Source organism: Ixodes scapularis, unplaced genomic scaffold (genome assembly GCF_016920785.2).
Source record: "Ixodes scapularis isolate PalLabHiFi unplaced genomic scaffold, ASM1692078v2 PGA_scaffold6__148_contigs__length_123643588, whole genome shotgun sequence".
NCBI lineage: Eukaryota > Metazoa > Arthropoda > Arachnida > Ixodida > Ixodidae > Ixodes > Ixodes scapularis.
Window position 1 is genome coordinate 70,331,081 of NW_024609881.1, and position 15,056 is coordinate 70,346,136.

Sequence of the window (15,056 nt, forward strand, 5' to 3'; positions counted from 1 at the left end):
TGATTGATTTTCAGCCGACGCAGCTTGCACGCTAATCTTGGCTTTTAAAGGCAGCCTACTTTGCTCACCGTTCTGTTGATGTGGTTGTATATTAGAAAATTCTGCCCCACTAAAGTCTCTTTTTTTGCAACAATGTGACGTGTTGGGCTAGTTGGTTTGAGGTGAACATCTTGGGAGGAAACAGCGGCAAAGAAACTTGGACAAGAGTAAAGGAACAACCATGACAGGACAGCGCTTTTTTTTTTATTTACTGGCTTTTTACGTGCTCTTAGAAGGGGCCCCACTATGTAGACTATTTATTTTTTGACGAGTTTCTTGTATAGGCCATAAAGAGACTGCCTTGAAGCAAAAGTGAAGCTGTTCTTTTCCAGAAAGCACGAACCCTTTCTGAGCTTTCGTCGGCTAAAGTGCCGCTTTCGATTGCGCAGGAGCAGTCTAGCGAGGAGCACTGCTTTGGCCGCTACAGAGGCATCATCTTGCGATGGCAGCTCATCGTGTTGCTGCAGTACAAGGTGGGTCCCCTCAGTCCACCTTCACCCCTGCCGCAACGGTCAAGGGGACGGCCTCCAAGATGGCCGCAGCGCCCATGCTCGTTTTCACCTCATGAACCATAGTAAAAAAAAAGTCCAGCGTCGGCAGAGCATTACTAATTTCCCCATTTATTGGAGAAGTAAGGTATATGTAGGTTCATTTTAGATTAGATATTTATTACCTTATCAAGACAGGCATGTTTCAAACGCCAAAAACATTGCTTCTTTCTCCAACAACCAAATCTTGTGAGAATAGCTTCGTGCAACGTAAAAACAGTGCAAAATTATTTTTTTTTTTTAGGTGACGACGGTTTGGTGGCGATGGAAATTAGTTCATTGAAAGACGTTTCGTTGACTTATCAACCAATTTTTTTGCGTCTCGCCTGGTTATCGGGGCGGGGCAAGGCGGGGCGGGGCGGGGCGGGGCGGGGCGGGGCGGGGCGGGGCGGGGCGGGGCGGGGCGGGGCGGGGCGGGGCGGGGCGGGGCGGGGCGGGGCCGGGGCGAAGCGGGGCCGGGCCGGGGCGGGGCGGGGAGTCAGGTGGCACCAAAGTTTTGGATAAAACACGCTTCAGTGAACCGTGTGCTAGCCTTTAGCGGCTTCCAGATCAGATTCCGCACTTACCATAGAATGCCGCGCATCCGCCCATTCACATTAAGCGCCCATCCCCACATTTGTAAGATCTGAGAGAATACGCACAGTACAGTACATTTCTATGTGAAATTGATGACCAGACAAGCACCCATCCCCCATTTTTTGTGATTATCACTGAAGTTTGAGTGGGCGCTTGCCCGGTATTTCACTGTAGTAAAGAAAAGTGAGCTGTTGATGAAACACCGCAGGACTCTGTGTCCATGAAACAAAACAGTGTCGACGAAGCAAGCGCTCACGAAAAGTTGTTCACGAAACGATTTAAACCCTTTATCGCCCAAATTGGCCTCCTGGCATGTCTCGACATGCCAGGAGGCGGCTTGTAGCGGATCAGTTGTGGCAATGTGCAGAAGGAGACCAGAAAGATCACCGGTGGACATAAAATCCTGTGTCATGTTACCTCTGCCTTTTTATCTATCTCCTTTCGTAAAACACTGTGATGAGCTCTGTGTGCTCTGAGAGAAAGGTCTGTGCAGTGCAGGCCTTTTTCCCTGCATTTTTGAGAGAAAAGCTCTTGCAGCGCAGGCTTTTCTCTTCTTATGCTCTGAAGGAAGGTTTGTGTAGTGCAGCCCTTTCTGTCCCTGTATCTTGAGAGAAAGGCCTGTACAGCGCAGCCCTTTCCTCCCCTACATTTTGAGGGAAGGGCTTTTTGCAGCGCACGCCTTTCTCCCTGTGCTCCGAGAGAAAGGCCCATGCAGTGCAGTGCTGTTCCCGTAAAGGTTAGGCTTCCTTACTGTGCCCTGATGAATGTCATTGTTGCAGTGGCATTCCTTGCTCACCATCTTTGCTTGCACCTGGTTCTGTGTGCAGATGTTCCACAGCAGTGCAGAGGGTAGCTGTGTCCGGAACTTGGGCATCAAGAAGTTCAGGGATGCCTACCCCCGCTACCCTACCATACAGGTGACGATGGGCCTAATGTTGAAAGGGTCCTCCGAAGTTCTCAAACTTTTCAATCTTGAGGAACCCCCATTTGCCAGGACCAAGTCCTAGTCTTGGCATAGATGCAGTAAAGCATTACAGAAGCCTATAGACCAGCATGCTGTTTACAAACAAGCTCTCGTTTGCCCACACCAGGTGTGGGCACTGCGCGTGCGCAGAAACCGAATTTGCGTGAACTGAAGTGTCTGCGCATGCGCAGTGCCGTCAACAGCGCCACCGCAGCTGTGTGACGTCAGGGCCGCGTGTTGGTCTATAGACCTTGCAAACACCAATGCACATACTAGTGTTAGCGCCCACTCCAAAAGAGGACTGTTAGACGTCAAGAAAACCATTGAAGAACACCACCCCTCGCAGCCTTGGACCAGTTGTCCCGTTGTGCACTATCCTCCCTCCAATTATATAATATAGTACAGTGTAGACCGCATATAACGTATGTCGCAGGAGTCGCGAAAATCCGCACTATAAGCGGTACCGCGCTATAACCAAAACATCAATTTTTCAGGCCAAAATGCATGCCATAAGACAACTTGCCTTTGTAAACAATTTATTTTATATTAGATGAAAAATAAAGCTTAGTTTGAGGAAAGTCTTTATTTCACCAGACTAGTTTCAAGTGTGTCACACATTTTGAAAGAAATGAGTGACTTTTGCCTGGCGCAGCCTTTTAACGGCATCGCGGGTTGCGGACGGACGTTGCAAGCGTTGAGGATTGCTAACCCTAATCACTTTTCTCCGGTGATGAAAACGCGCGAAAATTCGCATCCTTTATACGGTACGCGCCAGTAATACCTTCAACTTGAGCACAAGCGTGAAATGCTCCAAATAAGAAATTCGAGCAATGTTCTAAAACACAAATGCTTAGAAAGCACCACTCTAGTCGAAGTAAACAAACACGACGACACGGGCGTTTCTGCCGTCTTGAGAGTGCCGCCACGACATCGCAAAACGAGTAGGTGGATCTTCCCTTCCAGTACGTGCTGGGTTATCAGAGCGACACACAACGAAGATTCACAGTCAAGGATAGCGCTTTTACGCGGAACAATGAGCCTCCACCACGCCGTCTACGTCGACGAACACCACCGACACCATATTTGCGGATAGGAGAAGCGGGCACGCGACCGCCATGCAACGCGCGCGAACATGTCTCCTCAACTTGCGATTGGTCTGTCGTTGCGGTTGTTTCCAAAGCAGCGGAGGGACGCACGCATGTGGACGACACGTGCGTGTGTCCCTCCGTCGTGTTGTGCTTTACACACATTTTCCTCTCTCTCTTCGCTCCTCCCCGCTTCTTCGAGCAACCTCCGTGTCCCGCAAGTGCCGCTTGCGGCTAGCGCCGTTATCTAGTGTCGCACAGGGAAGCGTGCTCGCTGCGCCGGTCGGTCGGCGCGGTCGGCGGGCTGTTCCAGGAACCACACTATAACCGGTATTTCTCTTCGCACGCCTGCATTTTAAGCGGTATGTAATTACATGGAGTTCTATGGGAGGCGGACCGGTGGTTTAGAAAAGCCGCGTTATACCCAGTCCTGCACTATAAGCGGTTACGTTGTAAGTGGCCTATACTGTATTATAAATGGCTTTATACCTTCCTAACATCCCCTACCTAGCAATTTGCACATCTCACACAAACAAGTGGTCTGAATCGTCGTCGTGCATCAAATGGTGCCTTAGATCTGCTACAATGTCTGAATCCAGGTAATTTTTAGTTTATTCTAGTTCCTGCAGCACGCAGATCAAGTCATAGCAAAAAAAAGATGAACTTAGAAACCTCTTAAGTCCTCCAACCTGTCTCGCTTTTGAGTTTGTTATGGTGGGGAATATTTAATTGGGCATTTCAAGTACCCAGTGTGCTTGGAGGTGTTGTGCTTTGCACAGATTTTCCTCTCTCCATCTACTTTCAGCAAGTGCACGTGTCAGTTCACGAGCGCGAATACAGCATGGACTTGCGGCCTTACATGAACTCATCGGCCTACACCGTCTCTCATGTGAGTCACGTCTCGTCCTTCTCGGGAATATGCATACTTCTGCCCCTTCTGAAGCAAGTGCGACACAAAAGTGTGGATAATGACAAGATGATTCTTATTACTTGTGCTCAAAGATCTTCGTAATGCTTAGATGGCAAGACCAGCCCATAAAAGCACTCTCCTTTAGAAGCAAGAAAGAGGTAGTCCATCTGCATCAATCGCCTTTTAAAGGGATACTGAAGCGAAACTTGAAATACACCTATTATGGTCAGAAATAGGTTCAATATGATCAATGATATTCATAAATCATAATCGCGCGTTTGTATTTTGAACGGATGGCTATATTTTTCACCCTGTATGGGCCCGATTGGGCGCGCGCTCAAAAATCGGCCATCGGAGAGCGCGATGCGTCTTGGGATATTGGGCGCATTCGTGACGTCACTTGTGCCGGTCGGGAAAGGCTACGGCGTGAATGTTGTGGTTACGAGCGTTGCCACTTGGTGGCGCGTCGACGATTTACGACCTGTGACAACGTGGCCGTTTGAGATGTGCAAGGGCTGCACGCACGCTGCACCACGGGACCACGGCAAGTCGGCAACCACGGCAGCACTGACAAAACCAGCTCCGAGGCCGGATTCTCAAAGCGAATTCACGACGAAAAAAGTGCGTACGACAAATTTGAGAGAAAACCCGTGCTCTCGAAACGAAATTGTCGTAACCTTTGCGCAGGTTACGACAGAATCCTACGACAGCTCCGAAGCTGTCTTACGCACTCTTTACGATCAAATCAACAAGGCCGACAGCATCGCTCAGTTACTTGGTATCGGCCACCAACGGACATTTATTTTTCTTCGTGCTCTTCTCGTGCGTCCCGACTTCAACCAGCAAGAAAAAAAGGAAGGAGTACTTAAAACAGACCACGACGATCAAGAACGCAGGATCCACAAACACACGAGAAGAGCTACAACAGCCACGATTCTGCCGACCGAGCGAGCTCGGCAGAATATAGTAGGCCTAGCAGCAACATCGACTCGACGCACCGTTGCTCCGGCGGTCCTTGGCCAAGACCGTCTGTCCATGACCGGCTGGCCTGCTGAATGGAATATGCCCGCGCGACCCTTGTGGACCCCTACCGGATGAGTAGTTTGATCCCTGAACTAAATTTCAGAGGTCAATATTTTCCCCTTGTCATCTCGATCTCATTGTTTTCCGAGACAGCGGTGACGAACGCTGTCGTCGAAAAGGGACTCTCATTGATTCTATCTCCTTGTTTTGTGTGATATAGAGCTCAAATAAACGCCATATGGATTACCTTGGCAACTCGGTATGTACACTCTGTTATTAGTATGCCATTTTTATTCTGACTCGACGCTACGTCAGTGTCGAGCTATAGCAGTTCGTGGGAGCTACGCGATGTCGGTCTAACCTTTCTTTGCCGAGTGTCATGTCAGTATCGAGTTGCAATCGTAAAAGATCGGTCCAGAAGCGCTTACCGAAACGCGGTCTAACAGAGCGAATCCAGCACTTCGATCAAACGCGCGTGTCCGCTCCGAGTGTGAACAGGTATTTGGCATTTGCGTGGCTCTTGCTGACACCCTCGTAGTTCAAACATATCCTTTTTAACGTCGGCTTGCAGCTCGCGACTCGCAGCAACTAATACCGGCCGTGCCAGAAGCATGCTCGGGCCGTGTCGTGCAAAGAGCCGCAACGAGAACGAGCTCACTGTGGCCAACTAGGCTTTGGCTTTCTCCGCCAAGGCTTTGCAAACGCGTTCAGGCCTAGGCGAATTCTGCCGGCACGCCGTATTGCCGCAGAACGGCGCTGCTATTATGGCACAAGTGATGTCACGAGAACTTCCCCCCATCCACCAGATGAGAATTTGAAATCGTTTAATTATGTTTAAAATTAGTTCTCCTGTGTTTTACAGCGCAATATTTATATTTCCGAGGTGGTGCCTGTCCCTAGCCCATATTTATGCAACAAGATCGGCGCTAAAATTTCGTTTCACTACCCCTTTAAAGCAAACAAGCATCAGGACTACCTTTGAAGATGCCTTGGTGCCATTAAGCCCGATTCAATCAATCAACCATGTTTTGACAGAGAAGGGGATGGTGAGACCATGTTACCTGTGCTGTTTCTCAGATTATTCTGAAACATGGAGTATTGTGCTGGTAGTGGTCTATATGGTTATGCATTTATATTTCTGTTTCTGTCTGCTATTGCTACAAGATGTACTGTGGGCATGGAGCTTGTCAGGCCTTCTGGTGCATTTAAATTAATGATAGTAATAGTGATGATTGCATCCTATCTTATGGTTGCAGACTGCCTCTTTGCCGAGGATCTTCAAGCTGTTCCGAGCCTTGGGGCTGCGTCATCTCGTGGTTGTTAACAGCAGTAACATGGCAAGTAGAGGGTTTTGAAGACAGGGTCTTGAGTTTTGTCATCCACCTCAGAGCATCTTATGTGTTGTTTTACTTGGGTTACATGATGACCAAAGTATTGGGAATTTTAACATCAAAGTTTGGGTGCCGAAAAGTCTCCTGGCTATCTGATAGATGAAAAACAAAATTTGTTCCCTCCCTGTGTGGTTGTGTTTGGCAGAAGATATCCTAATTCAACTTGATAAGTGATATATTTTGTCATCTTGACAGTAAGGGTAATGTGTTCGGGTAAATAGGACATTAGAGTTGTCTATTGCGTATTCTTGCATTGCCAACTTGGTCTCATAGTCTGGGATATGGCCTGGGAGAGTTAACTTTCGAACCTTTCACCCAATTTGATTCAAATTTTGGGGGTTATTTAAGCACAATGAGGAAGGATACTCTGCAAAGTTTTAGCTTTACTTTACAGTATGCTACGGTTCTCGCTCTTCAGAAAAAGGACACTTCACTAAGAAGTCTATCGTAGAAAAATAATATTAGCTGGTGGCAAACTTCTTGCTTTAATGTGAAGAACGATACCCACAGTGCAACCTAGATTACAAATAAATTGCAAAATATTCAATTATGACAAAAATAACATCCCAAAGTTTAAAAAAAATATTTAAAATTTTTTGTGTTAAATTTTTTTTTTCATGAAGGAGTAGATTTTTTTTACTGTGAAGTAGTCTATCTTGTTCCCCAGAAACTTTCAGTCCCAGAGAACCTTCTATGATGTCCCTCTGTATTCAGAATGTCAAACGATGGCTTTCCTAAAACAAGAATTTCTGCCAAAAAGTGAAACTGAGAAAAATGCATTCCAAGTTTCAATTTCTGTATTTTTTTTAATTTTCGGACGATGCCAGAAACTCGAAATCCACCCGAGTCATTGGTGGCACCTTCAACTACATGAGCATCGGGGCAGAGTGTTGAGGCCCCCGAAATGATACGTGAGCTTTGTGAAACTGATGCCACAGTCTCTTCCAACGACACGGAGACGCACCGCGAGTTCGTTCTCTCGAAACTTGCCAATTGATGGTGAGTGCGGTGTCGCAACAATGTCTCCGCAAGTCGAGCAGCTAACAACAAACTGAAGATTGATGCTAATTTCTTCTTCTCGCAAGCTCAGTAGTTCTCCGTGGCATTTGGGGCGGAGTAAAATCGCAACCAGAGTTTGCAGGGGGACACATTGAGGAGCCGATAGCCGTCCAGGGGCTTTTCAACGGGAGCGTCTGTCGGCTCCGGGTCGTCCGTAGCCTCGGCGTCGAAATCGAGCAGGCTGAGCTTCGTCTCGAACGTAATCAGCACGTCCGATTTGGAGGAGACATGAAGCCGATCAGGAGTCAAGAGATGAAGCCGTAGGCTCCGATGTCCGCCAAGCACCAGTTGAGCTCGGAGATGGTGACGACGGCGGCGGAGATGGGTCGCCGTCTCTTGCGAAAAGTCCTGCTGATCGACCCATTGGTTTTCGCCGTCGAGAACGCCGGCCAAAGCTACTGCGAGTGCTAACTTTAAAAGCAGGCATTCCTCGGCAGAAAAACTACCGGGAACAAAGAGGGAAAACGAACCTAAACAGCGGCGAACTAGCGATACAATCAGAAGTGAAAGAAGCTGCCAAAGCGTGCGCATGAGGCGAACAAGGAGCTACGTCGCCGAAGGCGGCCAATCGGAAGCCCCGTTTCAGGTCGCGACCAATGGGATTGCTGGTATCATAGTTCCCACATTTTTTCTGCTTGTATGTACGGTGTTCTCCCGGGCCACAGATAGCTTCTAACGTAGCAAGCTTATATGGGCAGAAACTAGGAAAAACGGTGTTTCCAGCGAGGGTAAGATATCTCGACTGCATCCAACGAGCGCAGAGTAGGCCTAATTTGAAAATGCCGAACCCTGCTGTCTGCTCGCTCGCAGGTCGTGCGCGGCCGCGAGCTTGTCGAAAATAATATTTTGCGAAATAAATACTGGACATTTATAAACGAAACTTTCTGAAACTATGCTTCAGAATATAGTGAACCCAAATATAATATTTTTTGAAAATGCATTTTTTCGGAAAAAAATGGAACTTCGGGGCCGTAGCCCCCTTAAGTAGCTTTCCGCTTATACTCAGTTCAGAAATATTTTATTACAGGAGTCCCTCGTTATGACAAAGTCAGCAGGACGGTAAAAAAAATTCGATACATGTGGTAATTCAATAAAAGTGAGAGAGAGAAGAAGAGCGACAACAGCCTTGAACGAACCTCGGTGATGACAGTTTGTGGCACCTTTATTGAGAAGTAGAAAAGAATATTAATGTGCAGTTTGCTAATATCTTTATTCGGGCATCGGTCCTCCAATTGCTTCATGCATTGCAAGAGCACTGTCATCGCCGCTGCACTCCTTTGTTCCAAAGCAGCCGTAGGATGTTTCGCATCTGCAGTCGTCATGGGGATCAGTGGCCGAGTGGGCCAGCACACACCAGCTCGGAGCATGTGGAGCGAAAGCTCACGCTGCAGAACCCAGGCATCCTGGGTTTGATCCCCACCCCTGCCTGTTTCGATCTGGACGAGCATTGTACCGGCGTGCAGTCAAGTATAACTACTGCGTGGTGCACGTTAAAGGCTCCAGGCAAGGGGTTGTACTGCACTGGCTAAGTTGCTCATCTACAGCGAGTGACTCGTCGCAACTTTGTAATGGCTGACCAACTACACGCTGTATAAATATCCACACAACCGCCCAAATTATTATCTGCAGTCGTCGGTATTTCTCGACAGGCCTCTTCGACATCTCTTCATCTTAATCAGTTTACCGCGGGAGCGAATCGAGGTTATCCTCAGTGGCTTCACCAACGTGTTAGCATACACTCCTGTGGGGATTATTGTAGCTCTGGGAATCATGCTCTGAGAAGCATGCACGCACGGGTAAGTCTGACACGCATAAAACAGTGGGCGATCTTCCGTCTTTAAGTCACGGACGCACTTCCTCCTGCACGAAACTCTTCTCGAGCCCGTCCAGTATGTCTTGCTTGTTCTGCAAGATGGTGGAAAGTGTCAAACAGTCGACTGCGGAATGTCGACATCCTTGGCAATTTTGAACGTGGGCTGGCCACCTTCTTCAACCTCACAAAGCGAAGCTGGTTTTAGGAAACACTCCCATATGATGCAGGTGTGCTGCGTTAACAACATTGGCGCGCGGGCACCCACGTGGACGCTGCTCCCTGGCCGCGTTGGCGCACCGTCCGTCACGCGTTTGCTCCGTTTTCTGTTTGCTAACTGCCCAGTTTGCCGTTTGCCCCGGTAAAATAGGAGGAACTGAGGCAAGGGTCTTCCGTGCACCTCCGTGTAGCCTTGCGTGCTTTCGGCAGCTCTGCCTCCGTAACAAACGTGGTCGGCTCACCATATATTTCGAATAATCCAGTTTGAGGTGCATGCATTTGGGTCGGGACCGCGTTAAACTTGGATTTTAAAGCAATGATTTGAATAAAGCGAATTCGTTATAATGAGGGACTACCATATTTGTCCGCAGTGTCTGAATTGTTATTTTGTTTCTAAGCCTTTATTCTTTTCAAAATTTTAGTAAAAGTAAAAATGTCGCCTTCCTTTTAAAGCTTAGGAGGAGAGAGCATTTCTGGCTGCTAATAAATTGGCATTCAGATTGTTGCTTTTGTGTAGCATATATTATGTTTGATGGTGGATTTCTCTTTTTTTTTTTAGCTAGTACTTGTTTTCACCTCAAGAATCGTTGTAAAAGAAGTCCGGCTCCTTGCGGAACATTACTAATTTCCCCTTTTACCTAGAAAAGAGAGATGTGTGTAGATGCATTTTAGATTAGATGTGTGTTATCTTATCAAGAAGTACACGGTTCAAAGGCCAAAGGTATCGCTTCTTTCTCTGACAACCAAATAGTCTAAGAACTACTTCGCACGGCGTATGAACGATGCATAAAACTTCCTTTTTTTTTTCTTGGCGTGAAAACCAGTGTAGTCATTGTCCCATCGTGCAACTTAATTGAAAATAAACAGTTGTTTGAGGGGATACAGAAACAAAGTTTGAGGGGATAGAGAAACAAAGCTTAGGCACTCTGTCCTTTGCCTAAATATGAATTATGGTATAGGACCATCTTGTAAACATAATTGTTTCAATGGGAAATGCAAGAAAACCTAATTTAAGATGAACTGAGCAATTGCCAAGTGATGCTTAGCAGACGTTTTTGAAGCTGTTTTAATGCCATTGCATCGCGTGTTTCATAGAGCAGGGCTCTTTTGTAGAAATGAGTTGGAACCATGTGAACTCTTGGGTCATGAACGTGAGCGTGTAGTCGGTGAACGCTCGGCTAGCAGAGTCGGCATTATGATGTTGTATTGTGAAATGTCGGGTTGTTAAACTGTTGAGGGCTATCTCGTGCAAAGTACAGAGTTAGCTTCCTTGGAGGAGGAGAAGGACGGGAGGTCCCCCAGCGAGTCGATGCTTTACGAGCCTTTCGCACTTCAACAAAATAACACCGTGTCATTGTGCATGCAAAAAAGTGGTGACACAAGCCATGTTAAGAAGGCACATGTCAGGAATGCAACAAATATCCCATTACATACCTCATGCTTTGATGGCTGCCTTGGGAATGCTTACCGGGGTGGGGCATTTTTTTTGTATGTTCCTAGCTTTTGATTTTCCCATACACGATGTTGTGCAAAATCCACTCAATCGACTTTGGAATCCTTCTACATCCCTGGGGTGAAACCCTTGTACCAATAAACTCTAAAGCCTTGCTCATCAACCTCATAGGTTAGGACTGCTGTAGTTCTCTGAACACAGTTTTGAGTAATTTGTAAAAAAATGAATAGAAAAAAGAGTGACTGATTGAGTGTGTTTGGTCTTGTAGGTTGTGGGCATCGTAACGCGGAAAGACCTGGCGCGGTACCGCACGACCAGCCACTATGGACGACTCAGCATGGAAGAGCTTCACATCTCCCACGGGTGATCGGCGCTCAAGTTGCCCTTCACCCATCAACTGTGATAGCAGCTTCTCATGTGCCAGTGTAAGCAGCCAGAGTGCGCTCCGTGAGAAGCACATCACTTTCCCACGATACTCGCCGGGAACGGAATCACTTTCGGCGACAGAGCGGGTATACAAGGTCCACTCTACGCCACATACTCTTTTATGCTAGTGGAACGAAAAGTAATTGCCGACGTTAGAAGCTAGAATTTGCCACAAATGCGTAAATTTGCTTCGGTTTTTGTCTCGGAGAGTTTCCACGCACAGAGTCTAGACTCTGCATCAGCCGTTTCATGCAGCGTTGTTGAGGATTGCCTGGCTTCCGCGCTGCTCCAATGCTTTCAAAGAAATGTGCACTACCGCACGTAGCTTTGACAGTGTTCTCACAGCAGTGTTGGCAGTGCGGGACTGCAACGACGCGGAAGCCACGCTGGTCTCGACATTGTAGCACAGAATAGTTGTTGCCGGGTGTAGTAAACAAAAAAGTCACTGTCGTTCAATGGCAAGTTCTCGTTGAAGCTGACAGAGGACCCAAGGCTTGCGTTACTTGGAAAGGGTTTGGAAAAAGTTAGAAAACAGTCAGATTTCTGACACGATAGGTTAGATCTGTTTGCATATTTAAGTGTGAAATTCATCGTAGTAATGTTTTGCTGCCACATTAGTTACAGCATTTCATATTTGTCGAATGATTCTTGCCTGCGTTAACGAGCGTTCATTGTGAAGTCGGGACAATGTTATCGACTGTTTATGGAGTTGCACTGTATGAAACATAGAAATTTGCTCGAATACGAATCGGAACTGATTAACACATTTCTGGTAGATTGCAGCTACATCCGCTGAGTGTTGCTCTAGTATCGGCTTATCTTCTTTGTTACCTTGTCGGAGTTGTTGTTATGTAGGAGTTGGCAAACGGCTGTTTAATGCTTTGCCACGTTTTTAATCCGCATTTCGTACGCACAGGTGCCCTTTCACCGAAACCGTTTTCTCAGAGTGACGTCGCTTTTGCCGTAGTGCATTGCAAACCAAAGCAGTTTTTTTCTATTGTTCCCGCAACATGTTTTCTGTGCGTTTGTTCCTATAGTGCTTGTTGTCGGACGGGTAAAACTATGTCTAGTCATGCCATATTGTCAAGGCGAGGAATGATTTCAATGCAATGTTTTGCAAGATTCCGTGTTGTGGACTGTTTTCCGACCTGGTGTGATTGCCGGATCCTGGAAATGAATAAAGCTATATATACTTTCTTTCTCTATGCCTGGAAGATTTTTCCGAGGGTGTGGACGCCATCTTCAGAATCTGGTGTCTTTTTTTTTTTGTTTTTGAACAAATGATGGATTGGAACTGTGAGAGAACTTTCAAATTAGGTTGTGACGTCAGAGTCAATCTGTGGATTTGATGCGGTGAAAATGTGAAACGGAAGTGCTGTGTCATCCTCGGCGAGTGTAGGGAGCCAAGGCGCTTTCACATAACGCTTGCTTGTACTCCTAGAGGTTTCTCCAATACAATTTAAGCGTTGATAAGCCACGCATTGATCCGTGGCCATGAGCGAATGCTTCCAGGTACGTCTTCTTAGAGTGTTCAGTATTGGTGATGATCATCAAAAGTTTCTGTGAATGGCTTCATATGTTGTGCTAACTCTAACTAACCTATAAGTGGGGCTACTGCTAACTAGCCCATGAGTGGGGCTCTGGTTTTAAAAAGAAGTCTATATCTACGGCTTTACTTCACATTTATCAAGAAAAAGGGCCCTGCTAAACTGTCCGCAAAGCTGGTGCTTTTTTTTTATTTTGAGAACCAGACCAATATGTTTTCTCTTGCTACCATCTCCTATCGGTACTGGGATGTTTTCCGAGTGTATACAGGTGTTGCGCATGCTCCCTAGAGGTTGGGCAGTCTGATGACCATGTCCTGTTTTTGTCGACGCAGACCCTTTTTGTTCGACATTAAAAATGGACACCGAAAACAGAGTCTGGTTAGACAAAATAAACTAATAAAAAAAAAAAAAAAATCTCTAAAATGCAAAAAAAAAAAAAAAAAAAACCGCTAGCACGGAATTTTTTTATTTATTAGAAGGTTTATGACGTTTTCAGGGTTTGTTTTTCTTTGAATTGGGGGGGGGGGGGGGGGTGTTCGGGCTGCATTTTTTCTTGCAGATTCAGTGTTTTTGGCACCCATTTTTGTTCTTGGACAAAGAAATTTGCGTGCAGTGATGGAAGTGCTTCGCCAAATTGTGCCATGAATGCGTCTGCAACATTTTACTCAAAAATGTCTTTTTTGCTTAAAATTGCACCACAACTGCACAGAGCAAGCTTCAACGAAAAAAAAAAAGTAATTATTGGTCGACTCTAATGTTCACAGACGCAGGAGGAAGAGAAAATGGTACAAATATGCATTTCACAGCATCTCTATACTTACCGTATAGTTTGTCTCATCTTGGGTCAGACCACAGTCGAAGGCTCAAACACATACAAACACAGAAACTAAAAGCACAAGTCACGAGACACTCGCTGCACTTGATTGGTCTAGCCGATGAATGAGAACGTATAAGAAAATGAAGAATGCCGCGCTTTAACGGTGCTTTGATTGGTCCCACTGGCTCTTAGCGTCGGCTGCGCTTTGACTTTAGGTGAAATGAAGATTTTTCATATGTCGTGCTGCCCAGTTGATTGCAGACGTCGTCTAAATTTCCTGGCAACAACAGTAGCTAAAAGTCGTGAAAAAAAATTTTGCAGAATGGTAGGATGGCGGATACTGTACGTGATAAGACAGAACCAGGGTCCTGTACTCCTGATGAGATCAATTGAGTATCGTGTCAGACACATGCCTCCGTGCCGTGGCGACAAAGTACCGTCGCACCTGTGCCGCTTGCGTCAATGCTCACCTCTCACCAGAGCACACGTGTCGAGCTTCACCGCTTTGAAGTCAACCAGTTAACCCCTAGTCTAAAATAGAAAGAAAAAATGATGCGGGTCTATATTTGAAGAAATACGGTAGTCAAGGGAGTTCCCGTGCAGGCTGTTGACTGAAGGAGCAGCGAACTTTGACTCAACTCTGGTTCCAACGCCCCTGAAGAGCAGCGCCGCATTTAAAGTTCAAGTTAAAGCTTTCATAATACTTGTGGGTGGCTTTGTTATCATAAACTGTTTTTGCAGTTTATGATATTAAAGGATTCAGATTGGGAGGTTCGTGGAACTTGGGCCGTGCATTTTAGTGGTAGATGTGTTAATGCATATGCTGGTTTTTGCTGGCATTTTTCAGAAATTATATTTCCGGGCCGGGTAAACTACGGTAGTGATTATAGAAAAGGGGGGGGGGGGGGGGGGATTGAGGCTTTATCCAAACTGAAGTGTTGCGCTACGATTCATTTTCCAACCCTTTGCTTAGTACACGTTGTATATGGAACCTACTCTGACCAGAGATTTATTTCTAAGATGAAAGCTCTCTGTTCCCGTTGTGCCTTTTTTATTCTTTTTACGAAAGGTGCACAAGTAATATGTTCAAGTGTCAAAGGGGAACTCGGTCACTATCACGGATGAACTCGTTCAGCGATGCAATCATTGTTTTCTTTTTAAGTGATCTGCTAACAGACGTTAGTACCTG

At 46.4% G+C, this 15,056-nt stretch overlaps 1 protein-coding gene across 1 annotated transcript in view; it reads left to right on the forward strand.

The window, feature by feature from the left end:
• LOC8026981 (H(+)/Cl(-) exchange transporter 7) overlaps positions 1-12,705 on the forward strand; it is a 60,543-nt gene extending 47,838 nt beyond the window's left edge. The window contains exons 19-23 of the mRNA XM_029977599.4: positions 429-512; positions 1,991-2,080; positions 4,018-4,101; positions 6,402-6,482; positions 11,346-12,705. Of these exons, the coding sequence (XP_029833459.3) occupies positions 429-512; positions 1,991-2,080; positions 4,018-4,101; positions 6,402-6,482; positions 11,346-11,444 (438 nt within the window). The 3' untranslated portion in view covers positions 11,445-12,705. The remainder of the gene's footprint in view (positions 1-428; positions 513-1,990; positions 2,081-4,017; positions 4,102-6,401; positions 6,483-11,345) is intronic.
• Positions 12,706-15,056: the final 2,351 nt, after the last annotated feature.